Raw genomic sequence first — 20,984 nt, forward strand, 5'->3', positions numbered from 1 at the left:
CAGGAATGAGAACAGAGCCAAGGCTTTTATCTGTTTCTAAAATATATGTTAGACTGTAGAATAAAAACTACTCTATATCCTCTCTAGAGGGAGGCAGGTAGAACTTTCCATATAACTCATGTTTTTCCCTTTTTCAAGTTTTGTCAGAGGCTTCAGCATTTAATATTTCCAGACAAGGCAACAGTCACTGTCTACAGTAGATCTTTAAATATGAGCAATAACTTGACCAGGGTTGGACCACATCAGTTCTCAGCAGAATAGGTGGCACAGCTAACTAGTCCTAAGGTTGTGAATGTGGTCCCTAAGGTGATATGAAAAAAGCAGAAATTCCTTCTAAAAATGAGGGCAAGACTGAAGAGGTGGGATTTTTTTCCTCATGTTTCACCAAAACCAGCTAAAAAAAAATACTGCAAATGGTGCCACTGAACAAACTACATGTCCCCTAGCCTAACTGCTTTACTCCAGGAGTATGTATCTCTTAGGATCATCTATGTTTTAGTCTGGTTTCAGTAACTGCCAGAGAACTCAAAAATGTGCAGAGAAAAAGGAAACACTTTCCTTTTTTCCTGTCAATTATCTTTTGCCTTCTTTTCTTTGTTCAGTTTGTCTTCAGGGAGAAACTTATTTAGTCTCTAGAGTAACAGAAGTCTCTGAAGGACCCACTTTTGATAATCTAGTCTGATTTCCTATGTAACATTGGTCAAAGGACTTAATTTTATCAGTTAGCATTTGAAGTAGAAATTATTTTTTTAATCTAATAATAATTTAAATAATATCAAGTGGTTGAGTACGGATCACAGCTCCTACTGAGTTCTTCTAGTGGCTAATTACCATGACTATTAAACTCAGACTTTGAATTGCAGATTTTTATTTAGCTCCATGCCTTACGCATTCATTTTGTCATCATTTTGCCAGTTCTGTTGAAAATTCTATTACAAGTGCTGGTTTTCAGTGTAGATGCTTTGTATTATGGTGATGTTCACAAACAATTTTAAGAGATTGGTTGAATAATTGTGGCATAGTGAGTTAATGCTTTTCAGATGAGTTGTGTTAACTTACAGTAAGAGTTTTTCAGAGTGACTTCACATGCAAAATAAAACTGCTCTGCAATAATATTCAAGCCCAGTAAACTGAAATAATTCAGCTGTTTTTTACAGTATTAAATATTCCCTGAACTGAATGTCCATGTTCTTCTTTGGATTTTCTGATATAAAGGAAACAGGCTGAACTCTTCCGGTACCTTGTTATAAAAGAGCCTTTCCAATCTTGGAAGCATTTTCATGTGTTGACATGAATTTGGTGTGCTCACAAGCCCTAAATAACAGAATCAAATTCAGTATTCTAGAAGTAGCATTGTTGGAAAGCACAGAAAGAATGCATTCTTGTCTTCTTTGTAACCTCTTTGCAAATATCTTTGTAAATTTTAATTAAGAATGGCATTGGTCTTCTGGCTATGATACTATATGATATGTCATGGACAGTTGATACATTTGGATGATACCTCAAGTCTTTTTCAAGATCACTTAATTTTTCACATAATGATCTATCAATGCAGATTGCTGAAGTATCCTTCTTACTAATGGGATAAGGTTTTTATCTTGTTTGAAGATAAAATCCAATACAGTTTTATGTAATTTTTACATAATACAGTGTCTTTATTTGAAAAAACATTTTCTTTAATGATGAAAATTCTGGGTAGGTTTTAGGAGATAAGACCAGCTAGCACTGGTTGCAAATACTTCTTATTCTTAATGACTGATAAATAGTTGAGTAATTTTGACCTTTTTTGGTTTTGGTAATCTTTAACTCATGTCACATAATACTTTCCCATATGCTTCCAGTGCAGCTGGGTTCTTGTTTCCTGCGTCTTCACTTGTTCCCATCCTTATGCCATTTGGTGGTCTTTATTTTTTTGCTCAGTAGTTTTTCTGTGATGCCACTCTGATGTCACAAAGGATGAGAATGAGAAACTAGGAGCAGAACAAGTCCATAGGACTATATAAAGTTGTGGTACTATAGTAAGGAATATGTGTAGCCATGGATCGAACTGAGGAAATGAAATAGTTATAATAAAACAGAGATTTAAATCTGACTGTTGTCTTGCTTTGTTCACAATTTACTTGCCATTATAGTAATTTCAGATTTTATCCGTAGTAGTATCAGTATTTTAACTCAGTTTTACTATTCTGCTAGCTTTTCTAATAATACCCATAAAAGTAGACACAGGTGGTTTATGCTTTCAAATAAACACTTTGGATCAGAAACCACAAAAATCAAGGTAACTTGGTTTTTAAGATTGCTTTAAAAAATTAATAAATTTGATAACTTTAAACAAATACATTGCTCACAAAAATAGGAAAAAAAAACAACCTGTTTTAAAATTACGGTTCCTGTATAACAGCATCCAGAAAGTTAATATTTTAGAAATGAACAGATGAAGACACTGAGAAAGAAGTAGAAATATTATAATCTACTGTAATGTTTTGAAGTTGAATGACTAGCTTAACACATCATAAATCTATTGCTGACATTTAAAAGTATGTAATTAAGTATTAAAATAATTCTCAGAATTTATTATATTCAATGATTTACTGTATACAAGTATTTTAGTAAGAGTGAAAGTCATTATTTTAAGCTCATGTATGGAATAAAAGGTGTATGTTGTCCTTATGGACTTTCAAGTGCTTTAAAATATTCTAGGAAACACAATATAAGCTGATAATATAATTTACTCAACCATGGGAAAATGGGGATAGGTGCTCTTTAAAAATCTGCTCCATGGGGGAAAACCTTAACATTTTGACTATCAAGAATATCATGTACTAAATCATGCAGTTTTAGAAAAGGTCAAATCTTTATTTGGAATATCTGGCAACTTCCCTTAGTATGCAGATATATTTAGAACTGTAAAATATTGGGTGTTTCTAATGAAGCTTGAGAAATTACAGGATGTCACAAGAATTACTGGCTTGTTTTCAAAGTTTGGTGATTACCAAGAACCATTTTTTACAGATTATTTTTTTTTCTGTAGGTGCTCAAAGACATTATCAATGTGAAACTCAGGTTGTTTTTGAACTGCAGATCTAAGCTGTCAGAAGTGCCGCTGAAGAGGTAAGTGGCTTATGTCTTTTGTTCCAAGTACACATTCTCACTCAGTTTGGAGAAACAGCGTTAGCAGCATATATTCCCTTAAAAAATAAATAGTGGTTTGTTTTCTGGATACTTCTGTTGCATTAGTTATTTTCTTTGAAGGTAAGGTGAATGTTAACCTATGCAGTTTGCACTTGTCTAGAGAAAAACTCTTAATTCAAAGGTGTCAAGCATAGGATCACAGGGAAGTGATCTAGTCCTTCAAATGCATCCCTCAGGAACAATCCATGGAGAAATCAGTGGAGAGTCTTTCTTGCCTGTGAAAACCTACAGGGAGAAATCTTCCACTTAATTTGGTCGCTTCTTACAGCCCACTGTCTGTGTAGTGGATTTTACAAATTCAAAGTACACTTAAAAATGAAATTAATCTGAGAAAATGTGTCTGCATTTGAGGTCTTGTTATAATTTGATAAGAATATTATACCTTTAAGTAGAAGCTTCTTTTAGCTGTAAAGACCAGGGTTCACTAATTCAGTTATAGACATTTACACTGAAGTGAATTCCACAGAGAGGATTCCTTTCCCTCTAAGATATATTTTTAAGTACTGACATCCCTTTGGCAGATATTTTACCTCTCACAAGAGAGGCTGGTGGTAGTGCCTGCCCTGTAGCCATTAGACTGAAGAATTAATCTTGTGCCCACTGAACAGAAGTCCTTAACTCCTATTTAGTTTGAGGGGCATTGAACTCACTGCAAGAGAGTGTCTTAATCATCAGTCTTCTGAGTATCTTATATTAAGACTGTAATGATTGCTTTCAAAGCTAGGCTCTTTGCAGGGGTTAGTGCAAAGTGTTAGATGGGAGGGATGTGAGGAAAAAGTCTTCTGGCATCTGCTCTGCAGACAGATTTTTCTTGCAGCAATGGTTCCATATGAAATGTATTCGTATACTGGCCCAAATAGTTCATGGGAAAATTGCATTCCTCCTGGTGGGTACAGACTTTCTTACCTTTTTTTCTTTTTGTAGTAATTAAATGTATTTTTTTTCCCATGTGAAGCACTCATTGCTTTCTGCTTTTACTCTCCGTCTTCAATGCTGCTCTTTCTCTGTTCTGATTCTTCTAATTTTGTTCTCTTCATCAGTAGAGAAAGGAAGAAAATAATAATTATTTTGTTATTGCAAGGGACATTTACTTTTGGAATAAATAGGGTAAGAGCTGGAGTGGAATAGAGACACTTCTCCTTTCCTTTGCTCTGTCTTTGCTGCTAGTGTCAGGAGCTGTTCCCAAAGACACTTTTTTCCCAGGAGAGATTAGTTCTTCTGCTTAGCTTAGTAATAAGTTCTGGGAACTCAAGGCAGTTCACAGTCAAGATGTTTAGATGCACCTCTTGGGTTTTCATCTTCCCAGCCATTTAGAATGTTAATGAAAACTATGTTCTTTTGTGGCAAAGAATTATCAAAAGTGAATCAGTCTGTATTTGCCTACCAGCCCATGTGAGATGCTGTAGGTATTGTGTGATGGTATTCTAAAAGAAGAGGGAGATACTGTGCCTTCAAACATCATTAATTTGGTGAACATTTGCTGTATTTTAAAATATTTTATAAGAACTTCATGTTTGGAACCTCAAGCTTCAGTAAATGTGGACTTTTTTGAACACTTCTTTTTCAACAGTTTCTACCGCTTCGTTCTGGAACCAGAATTAACTTACGGGATCAACAACCACCTTCCTTCTGAACCTGTGGCAAAATTCCTTGAATTGCCAGAATCGCCCTTTTTGACTCTAAACATGATCACTCCTGAAAGCTGGTTGGTTGAAGCAGTAAACAGTTCCTGTGATCTAGATAACATTCACTTACAGGACGTAAGTAGTAGTTTGTAAACGTTATGAGACTTGTGTTGGACCTTCTACCTCAAGAATAAAATGGAAATTAGTCATATTTTTCATGTCTGTTTTTCAGAAATATTTTCAGTACCAACTGATTATTTAGTCAGTACTTTACACTTTTTTTTTTTTTTTCATTTTCTCTTATTTTAAAAAAAAAGTCTTCAGACAAAGAAATGAAACAGGAAAAAATTAGAATGCAGAGTACCAGTAAAAGCAATTTATCTGCTCTGTTTATATGCTCTCAGTTTTGTAGAAATACTATTTTTTGAGATAAAATAAAGCAATTAAAGGATTCCATGTGTTAGCTGTTTGTCTTTTGTTTTTCTTATCTTTTTGTTAGTAATAGGATTAACACCTAGGTAAATCTTCAAATACACCTGAATATATGGCTGTTTACTAAGTAGTTTAAAATATATGTGACTCTTTAGTTCACAATTTTAAAATTATATTTTTAATCTCTCAGCTTCGAAGTCACTAGATTTGCTGCAGTCACTAAGCTTATGCAAAATATTGGGCGTATTTGTTTGACTGATGCTGTGTCTTTGGAAGGTACATTGTGAAAATAAAGGTTGGGATTTACCTTACAAAAGCTGAGATGCCTCAGCTTGCTCAACAGTCAATGAAGAGAAGGACCCTCCAGACAGTGATTCTTCCTCTTTTTCTTTCCACAGATAAAAGGGACAGTTATAGCAGAATATGAACTGGAATATATATTGCTCGAAGGACATTGCTTTGATGTGACAACTGGACAACCTCCTCGAGGTTTACAGTTCACTCTGGGAACAAAGAATAATCCTGTCATGGTTGATACTATTGTGATGGCCAACCTGGTAAGTGTTAAGTACAGAAATTGTCACCACAGTTTGTCCTGGTTTAATAACTCAGGGTGCACCACAAACTAGAGGGCAGAATTGCACCCTGTTACCCCCCTCAACCCTTCCAAGGGAAGACAGAATGGGAATAAGGAAGAGAGGTTGGAAATTGAAATGAATAAATGTGCTGTGACACAGAAAGGGAGTAACACCTGGGGGAAAGAACAAATCTATAAACTTAAATACAAATATATATAAAACTGATCTTGCTGATGGCAGGAATAGGGGAGTGACAATCCCTTGTGCTTCAAGAGAGGGGTCCACAGCTTCTCGCAGCACCAGATGGAGTTGGATTCTGGGGAGCACGTGGGGAGCTGAAGAAGCTCTGAGCAGCAGCACCAAGGAAGAAGGCACAGGAAGAAAAAGGAGCTGAGCTTTCAGTTCCCCTGACTTGTACAGAGTATGGCAGGAATGGGGAGGGAATATTAGCCTCTCTCTGTTCTGACCCTCCTGGGTCCTTCAGGGTCCTGAAGACCCTCTCTCTAGTTCCTCTTATAGGTGTCCAGCACCTTACTGGGGCCACTTAAACCATAACACAATTGCATGATGTTTGTGAGAATTCTTTGCAAGCTTCTTGTTCTTTAAATCCATTTCTCTGTGTTGCAAGCTTAGTAACACCAAAAGCAATGGGAGCTTCCTGGAGTTGAGACCTTCTGCAAAAAATGTGCGTCTCTGATTTGCTGAGCTTTTCCCTGCTCCCCTTCTGATCCAGCATGGGTCTGGATATAGCTTAATTTTAGACTCTTCTCTAAAGTGCCTGAACTGAGAGCCTGATTGCCTTAAGTAGGTGGTAGGAGGTAGTTATAATCAGATAGAGATTCCACTGACAAATATAAGGTATGAATCACATTCTGATTAAAATAACCATCTTTGTTACATAATGATCTAGGCAAAAAAAAAGCTCCTATTTTAAGTGTTTCAGTTAAATTCTTAAAGCCTCTTTGGGACAAATCCACACCTGAAAATTCACTCTGGTCATCCAAAGTAATTGTTTTTCATTTTAGCAGTCTGTAGAGCAGATGATCTTGTGACTTCTGAAGTGAAAGACATTTTTTTTTATTGGCTAAGGTAATTTGATAGGGGAGGATTATGATTTATAAGATCAATTACCTATCTGCTGTTCTCTGTAAATACTGTATCACAAGGAATAAAATGCTTAATAAGCTGTGATCTTTGTATTCAGTATTTGTGTAAAAATTTTTCTGAACAGTAAATGATATTCAGCAATGATTCTTCACATTCCAAAGCTTGCATTGTCTGGCAGTGATAGTTGTATGCAGTGTTCCTAAATTGGGAAAGAGCTGTGTTGACTTGAAAAGTTGTTCCAGGCAAAATTTTCAAGTTTCAAAGAAGCTTTTCAGTTTAGAGTCAGTTTAAGAATTTGGTTTTTTACTGCTTGCTCTCTTGCTGTTCTAGGTGGAGATTTTGTGTACAACTCAAATTCAGCTATAAATAAATGGAGAACTAAAGACATTCATCTTGACATTCAGCAAAGGTGGCAGTTAATGGCATCACTGTCCTGTTACTTTTAGGGCTAGTATGAGAATAGGTAATGGTTACTAACTTGGGCTGCAGTACCAAATGTTGGTTAATTGATTTTTGTTTATGTACATGGTTGATTCTGAAATACTGACAGAAGAAGTGCCTGTCTTACCTTTTTTCATAGGGGTATTTCCAGCTGAAAGCAAACCCAGGTGCTTGGACACTGAGATTGCGTAAAGGAAGATCTGAAGAAATTTATCAGATTTTTTCGTAAGTTTTAATAGATGTTTTTAAAATATATTTTAAAAGAATCTGAAAGCGCAGTGTGTTTTGAAAAGATCTGACAGTGCTGAAGGAAAATGAGCAAAAAATAGCATGAAAAAAATAGAACAAGGATTAAATGATGATTACTTAAAGTTTTAAAGAGAGAACTTACTTTCTGGAAGTGTAGGTTGTTGTTTGATTGCTCCATGTGCTCTTGAAGGCATTTGGATATGTTCATAAGTTTAAGCTGATCAGGTAGACTTGATGCTAGCAAAGCCTCTTACAGCTACCAAACACTTGCCCTGTCAGTTCCACACATTATTAGTCTTATCATGCAGCTGCTTGCACCAAATTCTGTAGAAATATCCCTCATAGTTTTGTTGATTAATATTTAGGCATCCCCAACATACTTAAGGTGTGATTCCAAGATTGTGTCCACTGGAGCATTGCTAGCTCTCCAGCAGTGTCTTGATCAGCTGGAGGAAGTGCTGTGAATTTTCCTCTTCTAAGTTTTTCAGCCCCCAGGGTGCCTGTGAATGCAGTGTTATTGATGAGTTACAGCTGTTTTTAACAGAAGCATTATATTAATTTCAGTTCTAAGCTTTTTTCTTCAATTGATTCTGTTTCTTAGTTGTCTAAGTCATCTCAGTATCATTGTGGTTACACCTTCACCTTAGAATATAGAAGGACCCTTCAGTTTTGTACCTTAGCTACATGTTGACTGCACCATATTTCCCTCTCCTGGGAGAAAGTCATGTACATGGAAAGAAGTCATGTTGTACTCCAGCAGCTGGCATTTAGTTGCCATCTGTATGGCTCATAGATCTGTAATTTCCATGCTCGATTTTCATATGAGGAACATATGCCAGCCACCATTCCAACTATTCCTTTCCTTGGAATAATCATCCTTTTTCATGTTTTATGAGAAAAATGTCTCATGAATCTTTGGATTTGATCCCTTCTACAGGAACAATATTGTTTTATTTTATTTCGGCTTCAATAGGGTTTTTTTTTGTTTGGGTTTTTTTTTCCTTCCTCCCTCCCACTGTAATTCTGTGGGCTGGAACAGGTCTATTTCTTATAAGATATTTATTATTACTTAGAGTTCAGGAACACAGAGTTCCATATGTTTAGTCATCAGCTACTGTTAAAAAATGAAATAATTTATTAACATCTTTGCTGTTATGGATAGTTAATTCATCAATTTCAGTGTTACTGGAAGATATGTTGAGGTTGTGGAGGTCGTGGTGAGTCAGGTGTTGGCCTTTTCTCCTTAATGACTAGTGATACAACAAGAGAAAATGGGGTCAAGTGGCACCAGGGGAGGTTCAGATTGGATATTAGGAAAAATTCATTCACAGGAAAGACTGGTGAGGCATTGGAACAGGCTGCCCAGGGAGGTGGTAGAGGCTCCATCCCTGGAGGTGTTAAAAAAATAAGTAAACATGGTGTTTCAGAAGATGGTTTAGTGGTTAGGGGTTGTAGGGTGGATGGACTTGATGATCTTGGAGGTATTTTCCAACTTGGATGATTCTAGAAGAAATCCTAAAACGATTCTAAATTCTAAAACAAATTTGCAGTGAGCATCTGTAACATGAATAAAATTAAAAATACAGAATACTCTCTGCACAGAGTGAGAAGGGACAAGTGTAGGATTCAGCACACTGATTTAAAATTAGAGAACAGCATGATGGACTCAGTTTTGTTTCAGAGAGATTCCCATCTGAAAATGAGTGAATATCCTAGTCTGTAAGTAGCCATTGAGTGCATTGTCAGGTGACTGGGAATTGAAATGGAGTAGATTGTCAGGAAAAGATGCTACAATGTAATAGTAGGAGGTGTAAGGATGTGAATGGAGAAACAGAGCAATTGGATCTTGAGACCAGTATTAAATGTCCAAGGTAACTAATGGTGAGTGGTATTTTCAGTAAGTTGTTCATTCTGGGACCAAAATTCATCACACTGAGCACTGTGCAGAGTAAAACACTTGGCAGTCAGTAATGGTGGAGCTGACAGTGAGGGATCTGTGGATTAGATTAAGAGATAAAGCCATGTTATTATTATTTACAGCCAAAACAAACGCTTTGAGACTATTGTTAAGACTTTGGAAAATCATTTCCTCCAGCAGAGCTGCAGAGCTAGGTACAGCATTCACAATACAGAGATTTTGAGCTACGTGAATAACTAACAGAAAATTTTAATTGTGTAAAGACTGAGGGCAAAAATGGGAACACTGTGCCAGCTGCTGCAATTTCTGCTGTCAGCAGTTGGTGTTTGACTCTAGTTTTACTATTTTAGAGGTTTTTAATTACACACTTTATTGCAAGAGGAGATTTGTGCCCTTTTATCTGGAGTGCTCCATATCCCTTTGATGAGAAGACAGTTCTTGGCTGAATGTTCAGATATATGCAATATTGTACAAATGTGAAAATGAAGCTAAATCAGAGAGTAAAAAAATCAAGATAACCCTGAACATTGTTTTATGCAAGAACCAACCATCTCTGTGAAACTTACTAATTACAGGCACTTTTTACATAAATGTATTAAATTGAAAATTCAGATAACTATATAAAATGTTGTAATTTTTAGTTAAGTAGCATGAAACAGATTTTTAAAATATTTTAATATTTCTGTTTTCTAGGCAAAAAAAACCCAATAACAAACATCCAAAACCTAAGAGGTAGCAGGTTACTTTCTTAAACCAATTTTTGGTATGCCTAGCTTTAGCAAGAGGAGAGCACATAATGCTGTGGAAAGACAGAAAGGATTGGAGGAAATATATGGGGTCTATTGAGGTATAAAAGCTATAATCTCTGAGAATTATGTTATTACGCTGTATCAGAGAATGACAGCAACAGTTTTCATTCTTGTCACTCAGTGGGCTGCAGTGCAGTTCTGAGATGCCTGAATGGCTTTAGCTGGTGCTCAGTTGGGCAGATGTTCCTGTGGTGCCCTTAGGGCTACAGTAACCAAAGCTAACCAGCTGAAGGCCAATCTTTTCTGTCTCAGCACTGGATGGAAGCTTCCCTTAGACTTTTTAAAGAAGATTATTTGTAAAAGTACATTTAAAGCTGTCACAAAGCAACTTCTAAGATGTTTTCCCTGTTTGAAAAGTAAAGGGTAGCTTAATATTGGAATGCAATATATACCTGTATTTTACATAATAACATTCAGCTCTAGATTGCTGCATTTTTTTTCATTGGTTGATAAAATTTCCTGTAAAAATCCAAATTAAAAAGTGAGGGCTACCATGATGTATAAAGTCTAGTGACTAATAAAACTCAAAGTTTTTGAATTTAAGATGTTAGGTGCAAGTGAAGTTATTTTGTTCCTGTATGTATCAGCAATACTACACCATATACTCTCATTAAACACAAGTAACAATGCATGTTTTAATGAGCCAGTACATCTGCATGGGTTTTTTTTCTCCTTACAGACATGAAGGAACAGATTCTGCAGCTGACTTGACAGATGTTATCGTGGTATTAAACAACTTCAGAAGCAAAATTATCAAAGTCCAAGTATGTAAAGAGATACCTTTTTTGTTGTTGTTGGAAGTGTTTCCTTAAATGAAATATGATTAATGCTTACATATCTTAAGCTTTATATAATGGGAAGATGTCTATTGAAATACATAATTAGTTTTTCTATAATTAAATAGAGAAGTACGTGCAAGTTAATGTAGTTAATTTGATCCAGTCAGGTGATACTAAGTGCATGGGAGATCGTTAAATAGTTAATTCATCAATTTCAGTGTTACTGGAAGATATGTTGAGGTTGTGGAGGTCGTGGTGAGTCAGGTGTTGGCCTTTTCTCCTTAATGACTAGTGATACAACAAGAGAAAATGGGGTCAAGTGGCACCAGGGGAGGTTCAGATTGGATATTAGGAAAAATTCATTCACAGGAAAGACTGGTGAGGCATTGGAACAGGCTGCCCAGGGAGGTGGTAGAGGCTCCATCCCTGGAGGTGTTAAAAAAATAAGTAAACATGGTGTTTCAGAAGATGGTTTAGTGGTTAGGGGTTGTAGGGTGGATGGACTTGATGATCTTGGAGGTATTTTCCAACTTGGATGATTCTAGAAGAAATCCTAAAACGATTCTAAATTCTAAAACAAATTTGCAGTGAGCATCTGTAACATGAATAAAATTAAAAATACAGAATACTCTCTGCACAGAGTGAGAAGGGACAAGTGTAGGATTCAGCACACTGATTTAAAATTAGAGAACAGCATGATGGACTCAGTTTTGTTTCAGAGAGATTCCCATCTGAAAATGAGTGAATATCCTAGTCTGTAAGTAGCCATTGAGTGCATTGTCAGGTGACTGGGAATTGAAATGGAGTAGATTGTCAGGAAAAGATGCTACAATGTAATAGTAGGAGGTGTAAGGATGTGAATGGAGAAACAGAGCAATTGGATCTTGAGACCAGTATTAAATGTCCAAGGTAACTAATGGTGAGTGGTATTTTCAGTAAGTTGTTCATTCTGGGACCAAAATTCATCACACTGAGCACTGTGCAGAGTAAAACACTTGGCAGTCAGTAATGGTGGAGCTGACAGTGAGGGATCTGTGGATTAGATTAAGAGATAAAGCCATGTTATTATTATTTACAGCCAAAACAAACGCTTTGAGACTATTGTTAAGACTTTGGAAAATCATTTCCTCCAGCAGAGCTGCAGAGCTAGGTACAGCATTCACAATACAGAGATTTTGAGCTACGTGAATAACTAACAGAAAATTTTAATTGTGTAAAGACTGAGGGCAAAAATGGGAACACTGTGCCAGCTGCTGCAATTTCTGCTGTCAGCAGTTGGTGTTTGACTCTAGTTTTACTATTTTAGAGGTTTTTAATTACACACTTTATTGCAAGAGGAGATTTGTGCCCTTTTATCTGGAGTGCTCCATATCCCTTTGATGAGAAGACAGTTCTTGGCTGAATGTTCAGATATATGCAATATTGTACAAATGTGAAAATGAAGCTAAATCAGAGAGTAAAAAAATCAAGATAACCCTGAACATTGTTTTATGCAAGAACCAACCATCTCTGTGAAACTTACTAATTACAGGCACTTTTTACATAAATGTATTAAATTGAAAATTCAGATAACTATATAAAATGTTGTAATTTTTAGTTAAGTAGCATGAAACAGATTTTTAAAATATTTTAATATTTCTGTTTTCTAGGCAAAAAAAACCCAATAACAAACATCCAAAACCTAAGAGGTAGCAGGTTACTTTCTTAAACCAATTTTTGGTATGCCTAGCTTTAGCAAGAGGAGAGCACATAATGCTGTGGAAAGACAGAAAGGATTGGAGGAAATATATGGGGTCTATTGAGGTATAAAAGCTATAATCTCTGAGAATTATGTTATTACGCTGTATCAGAGAATGACAGCAACAGTTTTCATTCTTGTCACTCAGTGGGCTGCAGTGCAGTTCTGAGATGCCTGAATGGCTTTAGCTGGTGCTCAGTTGGGCAGATGTTCCTGTGGTGCCCTTAGGGCTACAGTAACCAAAGCTAACCAGCTGAAGGCCAATCTTTTCTGTCTCAGCACTGGATGGAAGCTTCCCTTAGACTTTTTAAAGAAGATTATTTGTAAAAGTACATTTAAAGCTGTCACAAAGCAACTTCTAAGATGTTTTCCCTGTTTGAAAAGTAAAGGGTAGCTTAATATTGGAATGCAATATATACCTGTATTTTACATAATAACATTCAGCTCTAGATTGCTGCATTTTTTTTCATTGGTTGATAAAATTTCCTGTAAAAATCCAAATTAAAAAGTGAGGGCTACCATGATGTATAATGTCTAGTGACTAATAAAACTCAAAGTTTTTGAATTTAAGATGTTAGGTGCAAGTGAAGTTATTTTGTTCCTGTATGTATCAGCAATACTACACCATATACTCTCATTAAACACAAGTAACAATGCATGTTTTAATGAGCCAGTACATCTGCATGGGTTTTTTTTCTCCTTACAGACATGAAGGAACAGATTCTGCAGCTGACTTGACAGATGTTATCGTGGTATTAAACAACTTCAGAAGCAAAATTATCAAAGTCCAAGTATGTAAAGAGATACCTTTTTTGTTGTTGTTGGAAGTGTTTCCTTAAATGAAATATGATTAATGCTTACATATCTTAAGCTTTATATAATGGGAAGATGTCTATTGAAATACATAATTAGTTTTTCTATAATTAAATAGAGAAGTACGTGCAAGTTAATGTAGTTAATTTGATCCAGTCAGGTGATACTAAGTGCATGGGAGATCGTTAAATAGCTGTTAAAATAATACAGATGTGTACATAAGATGGACAGGATTTATCTCATCTAGCTTAAGATGTCTAGGGTGTAGGCTGGGGGCCTTGTGCCCCCTCTCTGCTTAGTAGAAAGAGAAGGACAGTGCAAAGGACTGCTCATCCCAGGTCCCATGTGCCTTTAAACCAAAGGGATGACTCTTGAGACAATCAGTTCTCTCCTGTAACTGCAAAGGGGTTTTACATCAAGTCCAGATACCCAAGTGGAAGTTAAAATTAGTTGTGTTGAATTCTACCCTGAGCTACCAAATTTGGGTAAATTAAATTGTTACTTTCATTCTTAAAGATACAAAGAAGCACAACTTACATTAAGGAGAAAGAACCTCCTAGTATTATGTTTTGCACTGTTTTGTAAATAACATATTGTGTTGGTGTCCTTTGTACAACGAGTTTTAGACATTGGGAAGGAAAAAAATGCAAACACAAGTACAAAAGGAATCTTTAAAACCACATATACGAGTCTGTTCCCCGGTCCTGTAATTTGAAGTTTCCAGAACCTAGAGGAAATGTGTACCTTATTGCAGCATGATGAGCCTGCCTTTAAACCACAGAGAAAGGGTAAAATGTGCCATTTGGGTCAAAATACGAAAATTATTCTATGCGAAGGGTGGTAAGTATTGAGCTTGCAACCAGAATACATCTGTCATTCAGGTGAGCTGTAGAATCACTTCAGCAATGCCTACAATGTGGCTTCAGAAGCATTAGCTTAAAAAGACATTATTTAGTGTGAGCAGAAAGCTGTAAGCATTAGCTTGGCTGTGTCAACATGTGAAATTGATATGGTTAGAACTGGTTAAGTTCAAACATTCAGTGTTTTAGAAGCTATTAGGGTTTCAAAACCAATTAGGTTTCCTTTAGTCAAGGAAATTAAGGTCAGCAACCAGAATAAATTTGGAGCCTTTATTAAGCACCTGGGTAAGACAGCAGAAATGCTTTGGTGACAAGACTTGTCACTTTCTCCTTGTGAAGGGCTTCTGAGAATCATAGTTTCCCTTCAGGTAATTTCCATGCGTGGTGCAACACTCTGCTGCCCTTCCCTTCTTCATTAGCTGCCGCCAAGCTAATGGCTGGATCACAAACTCGTGAGGGAAGAAAATGAGATACGATTCCCCACACTTTCAGTTACTGTTTGCATAAGAAGTACAGAGGGTTTGAACGTGCTGTTTCATTTATTAATCCCCATTTAATTTTCCATAATTTATTACTTTTCTTCTTACTGCAGTAAGTTCTGTACGTAGTTTAACAGTATGAAATTATATTTCTCCTGTTCACTTTTATGTGCCTCAGTATTTTACTGAAATAGAAATTGATAAGATGTTGGTCCAGCTCTTGGTCATCCTGGTCAGATATGACAACTGAAGTAGTGATTGTTGTCAACTAACGTCTCAAATTACAGAAATACATTTATTTTAATGGCTAGGTACAGAAAAAGCCTGATAAAATGAATGAAGATCTCCTTAGTGATGGAGCAACAGGAAAATCCGGAAATCGGGAACCAGTTAGAAGGTAACTGTACTTCAGCCGTGCCAGAGCATGTTCACTGTTCCTCATAGCAAACAGGTTTCTTACTTGGTAGTGATACAAATCTGTAAAAAAGGGTCCCCAGGGGATTTATAATGTAAATAAAAGGGAGGAAAGACAAGCTATAATACCTCACTCAAGTCCTTTCATAACTGCACTGCCCTACAATGGGCTGCTTATCCTATGTGACCTTACAGGTTAACCCAGCCATCTTCAGAGCAGCTTGTTCAGTTGGGAAGGTCTTCTCTAAAGCTTTGCATCATCAGTGTTTTTAAGATCCTTGCATCAAAACCTGGTTTGCTTATTTCACATCTGCCCTTGCTTGAGTTCTGTTTGATTAAAAATACTGGAGACTGCAGTTGTGCTAGACTGGGAACTGGGTGCTGCTCCTAAAAGATTTTGGTGTCACAGGCACGTGCAGTGGGAGTAGAATGTGTGTGTTCAGTTAATGTAGGATGACACTTTTGTTTGTGCATTTTCTTACTTTTGAGTCTTTGCAAGCATATTGGTATTGTAGTAGGTTGTTTTTTTCTGTTGAATGTTTATAATAATTTGGGGTTTTTTTCTTAGATTTTCAGATGAAATTCCAACAGAAGAGGAGGAAATGAAAAGTGACATTCTTAACATTTTTTCAGTTGCTTCAGGCCATTTATATGAACGTTTTTTAAGGTAAAGAAAGGTAAAAGGGAAACAAGAATTTCACAATACTTGAAACATTAATCCTAAAACTAAGCAGCTTAAAGAAACTGACTTTTTTGACAAAGTATAAAGAATAAATTGTCAAACCATAGAACGGTTGTATACAGTGAGGACTAAATTCATCTCTGAGAACAAGTGGACTTCATTTCTGTTTATGTTTAGTCCAAACCATGGATAGATACTACTACATGCACATACGGCCTTATTTATCTCAGTGTTCATGCAACAAGCAATGATTGCTTTTAGGGAATTCTTCCATGATACGCTGTCTGTTTACAACCATCTCTGTTACTTTTCTGATTTCAGTACTTGTCGACGGGTGTCAGATTTAGTGATCTTCCTATTCTGAAATGGAATTTCCCCCATTCTTTCATGAGTATTTATTTGGAAAGTAGTATTTTGTACGTCTTGATTTTTAATTCTTAATAGGCTGCTGCAGTTTGAACATCTCCATTTCTTCAATCTACAACAACCTTCATAAAGGGAAACACTAGTTTATTTCAAACACCAAACAAATGCCACCGTAGTGAAAACAATTGAACCCAAAACCCTGATCCTTGCAGTTATCAAGGGTTGTCTGAAGAGGATCTCAACTTGAACTATACACTCTCTCCCACTGTTTTTCTTTTTAGCAACCTATCAATCTTTCTAAAATAAGTTATCTCAGTAGACAAGTTAAGCATTAATCATTATTCTAATTTTGTCAGGCACTTCTCTTAGTTAACAACTTGTTAACAGATCCACTTTTGAAATTGTTCCTTCCAATACTGCTTAATCAATTTGGATCAACTAAGTCCTTCTCAAGGCAGTCTTGAACATGCTTTTTAAAGCTTTTAATTAGAAACAGACATAAATTTCTGCTTACAGTGGGTTAAAGAAAATGATACTTGAAAAATTTTAGCACCTTTTAGGTGCAGTTGAAATGTAATGACCTGTGTGTATTTGTTTGTTTATTATAGACTTATATTTCCACAGAATTATGATGCTTTCTGTCCTACGTCATACAAAAACACCAGTTAAATTTTGGTTTCTGAAAAACTATCTCTCCCCAACATTTAAGGTAGGGGAAACATCTTCCTGTTATTCCTTTTTTCTTTAAAATTTTAATATTTTTTTAAATCACATTTGAGTCATTATACAGTTCAAGCTACATTTTCACAGTTGGAAATTATCTCCGAGTGTGTTAAATACCAATAGTTTGAAAAGTCTCATGTATAAGGTTCTTCTTTCCTGTAAGCCAGGGGCATATTATAATAACTTCTCTTCTGCTAGTCTCCAAGATCTTGAAAGAAATGTTATTTATGTTTGGCTAGCTGAGAATACTTCTAGAACTAAAGAAACACTTTAAAATAAGAAATGGTGTGGTCAGTAATGGTGTTCCTTTTGAATCCTGGTGAACCACATACATGTGGAACTAATAGTTTTCTGCTTCTTCCTCTAGGATGTTATTCCTCACATGGCTAACAAGTATGGTTTCAAGTATGAGTTAGTACAGTATAAGTGGCCCCGCTGGCTTCATCAACAGACAGAAAAACAAAGAATTATCTGGGGCTACAAAATCCTTTTTTTGGATGTTCTTTTCCCTCTGGCTGTGGATAAAATAATATTTGTCGATGCCGACCAGGTGAGAAAAACTAGAGCTGTATGAATGCATGAGGAATTCAGTTAGGCTTCAACTGATCCCTTTTCCCTCCCTGAGGCCAGTTGTACGAGCAGAACCAGTGACGCTGCAGAACATGCAGTGCAGTCATTTCACTTGCCTTCAGCTGTGTAGAAATGAAGATTCTCACCACATGGAGTTGCCCGTGGAGAGAGAGAGAAAAAGGCACCTGAGGAGAGAGATGTGGGATATTACAGGTGCATTTCATCTAAGGCATATTTGAGTGAGCCAGTCTCTGGACCAATGGTGAGAGGGCTTCTGCCCTGCAGAAGGAGTCTGAGGTGACCAGTTTAGACCATCTGAACTAGACGGATCAAATTTTTCAACGTGAATCCTGTCTCCATTTTTCTTAAATTTGTGTGCAGTCTTTCACTCAGAAATGAACACTGTGTAATATGCTGAAAGAGATGCTGTCTCAAACAGAAGAGATATTGAAGAGTCTGTCAAAAGCTTATTAAAAACCTCAGAACAAGTAGTAGGTATTTTGGTCCTTTTCCAAAGCTTGAGAATAAATAAAATTTAGATGTAGCAATGCAGACTGCAACTTTGTGCAATTTCATCTGGAGACAGTAGTAGCACTGGTTGTCTCTCCCAAGTACTGTAGAGTTTTCTCTCTACTCTGAAACAGGTAGGAATTTATTTTTACCACTGATAAATTAGATCAGTGGAGCTTGGTGGAAGAATGATTAATTCATAAATAAAGGACATTTTATAACCTATATTTAAAAGTATTTTACTAGTAGTTACAAAGATTCTTCAGATGATGTAACACTTCTGGAGTGCCCAAGTTATGTAGCAAAGAGGAAGATACTTTTAGTAATTAGATTTTAGTAATCTCAGTAGATTTTGAAAGGTCTGTTCCTGTATTTAACATTAGGCAGCCAGAAATACTGGTCTATGAATTATCAATATTTTACTTGTTTTATTTAATTTTCTTAAGTGTGTGTCACAGATGGTCACAGAATAAACACTTTTCTTTTTTTTTCCCTGAACAATAATGTGTTAAATATGATTCCAGTAGGATACTTTGTCAATAATCCACTGTTTAGTGTCTCAGGTTTGTTTTCTAAATTAGGATTACAGTTTGGGAAGCTTGCTGTGATTAACTACCCTCATATGCACACCTTAAAAAGAGTATTAAATAATTAAAATGAATACATTTTTATTTAGATTGTGAGAAGTGACCTAAAAGAGCTCAGAGACCTAGATCTAAATGGAGCTCCCTATGGATACACACCTTTCTGTGACAGTCGTAAAGAAATGGATGGTTACCGGTTCTGGAAATCGGGGTACTGGGCATCACATCTTGGGAAAAGGAAATACCATATTAGGTAGGAAGACTCCTTACACGTTTTTGTGCTGTTTGTGAATTTGATTAAAGTCTGGGTCTTGGAATTGATCACTGAGGCATTCAAAAGCAGTTGCCCTATAGTCGTCCTCAGTAAGAGATGAGTAAGGCATGAATTCTGATGCCGTGTTGATTTCACTTCTCTGTTGTAGCTTCAGCCCCTTCATTAACAAAATACTCCTCTAGGATTGAAGCACGTTTGGGTTTCTTGTTATTTGTATTAACGTTATCAAAAAGAAGGTGAAACACCCATCTTAATTCTTATTCTTACCTTTGTAGTGCCTTATATGTTGTGGATCTTAAGAAGTTCAGGAAGATTGCAGCAGGAGACAGGCTTCGGGGCCAGTACCAGGCTCTTAGTCAGGATCCCAACAGTCTCTCAAATCTAGATCAGGTATGTGAGGCTTTAGGCAGTTCGGGTTTCATTGTCTTTCTCAATCTGCATGGGATGATTTTGTATCTCAGTGTGTGTATGTTACATAGTTCTGAAGCCATTTGCCCTTTCCTGCTGTTGGATCCCGTTTTCAGGTGTGTGTGTACGGGCACAGTTCAGGAAAGTGGACACTAAATGGTGATTACTTTAAGTAACTGTTTAATATGAAAAAAAAAAAAAAGAGGAGAAAACCATCATTGAGGACTGCTGTCCTTAATTTGCACTTGTTCTATGTGAATTGCTGTTTTTCTAAAAGTAATCCTATATTCTGATAATCATAATTATATTCTTATTTAGTGAGAGCTTTTTCCTACCTTCTTTTTTTCAATGATGAATGTAAATTTACTTTCTGTAAGCTAACTGCTGATGCAGCCAGTGGTTGCTGTATATGGTGAACCTGTGGTGACTGTAGTCTTCATTTATGTAATTCCACCAAATTTTAAAGCCCATCATTGAGGACTGCTGTCCTTAATTTGCACTTGTTCTATGTGAATTGCTGTTTTTCTAAAAGTAATCCTATATTCTGATAATCATAATTATATTCTTATTTAGTGAGAGCTTTTTCCTACCTTCTTTTTTTCAATGATGAATGTAAATTTACTTTCTGTAAGCTAACTGCTGATGCAGCCAGTGGTTGCTGTATATGGTGAACCTGTGGTGACTGTAGTCTTCATTTATGTAATTCCACCAAATTTTAAAGCTAGGTGGGATAAGTCAGGGTGCAAGTCATGAGCATGTAAGTAGATTCCACTTGTACAAGAAGGTGCTTAAATGTGTTATTTTCTTCTGTCATAGAGGTTCTTTAATGTAGCAGAAGATGGATAATGCAGCTAATCTGATTTCTGCCTGAGCAAATAATACTTTTTATTTATGTCTCTCTTGGGGGGAGCTTTGGAAGGCTTCCTAAGTCAGATTGCCTCCAGTTTTGTAATTTTCCTTGTGGAATTTCTAAAGCAGTAAAGGGTTTTACCTGTCTGTAGCAGCAGAGGGATCCCGTAGTAGCAAAGCCCATCTCTCTCAGTGCCTGCATTCCACTCTCTTACTCTGCAAGCAAGTTTCTCCCTCTTACATATGTACATGATTGCCACTTGTGTGTTTTCCAGAAATAAAACTAAAAGATGAAGGCAGCAGTTCTTATGATACTGAACAAAGAAAAGCAGAAATACAGCTACCCTACCAACTCATACTAGACTGAACTTGGGGAGTTGGAGTAGCCTTAAGCTGTAACTGTTAAGAGCAAAAGACTGATACAACAGCAAGAGTCAGATTTTCTCCCTCTTTTCTGGACGACAGAAGGAATTATTTGCCCTGTATCACACACGTAGAGAGCCCTGATGTGCCAGAGCTGTGTGCTTTTCAAGTGTAGTCTTACAAGGAGTCTTTCAGAAAGATCTTTAAGGTTCAGAAGCTGG

General features: G+C 36.4%; 1 protein-coding gene across 1 annotated transcript in view; it reads left to right on the forward strand.

The window, feature by feature from the left end:
• Nucleotides 1–20,984, forward strand: part of UGGT2 (UDP-glucose glycoprotein glucosyltransferase 2) — a 78,945-nt gene that overhangs the window by 52,409 nt on the left and 5,552 nt on the right. The window contains exons 25-35 of the mRNA XM_010006352.1: nucleotides 3,032–3,111; nucleotides 4,763–4,952; nucleotides 5,648–5,806; nucleotides 7,515–7,600; nucleotides 11,031–11,115; nucleotides 15,332–15,417; nucleotides 16,003–16,101; nucleotides 17,107–17,191; nucleotides 17,573–17,755; nucleotides 18,962–19,122; nucleotides 19,419–19,533. Coding sequence (XP_010004654.1) covers nucleotides 3,032–3,111; nucleotides 4,763–4,952; nucleotides 5,648–5,806; nucleotides 7,515–7,600; nucleotides 11,031–11,115; nucleotides 15,332–15,417; nucleotides 16,003–16,101; nucleotides 17,107–17,191; nucleotides 17,573–17,755; nucleotides 18,962–19,122; nucleotides 19,419–19,533 — 1,329 coding nt within the window. The remainder of the gene's footprint in view (nucleotides 1–3,031; nucleotides 3,112–4,762; nucleotides 4,953–5,647; nucleotides 5,807–7,514; nucleotides 7,601–11,030; nucleotides 11,116–15,331; nucleotides 15,418–16,002; nucleotides 16,102–17,106; nucleotides 17,192–17,572; nucleotides 17,756–18,961; nucleotides 19,123–19,418; nucleotides 19,534–20,984) is intronic.

The sequence above is a fragment of the Chaetura pelagica genome, unplaced genomic scaffold (assembly GCF_000747805.2).
Source record: "Chaetura pelagica isolate M959 unplaced genomic scaffold, ChaPel_1.0 scaffold29, whole genome shotgun sequence".
Taxonomy (NCBI): Eukaryota; Metazoa; Chordata; class Aves; order Apodiformes; family Apodidae; genus Chaetura; species Chaetura pelagica.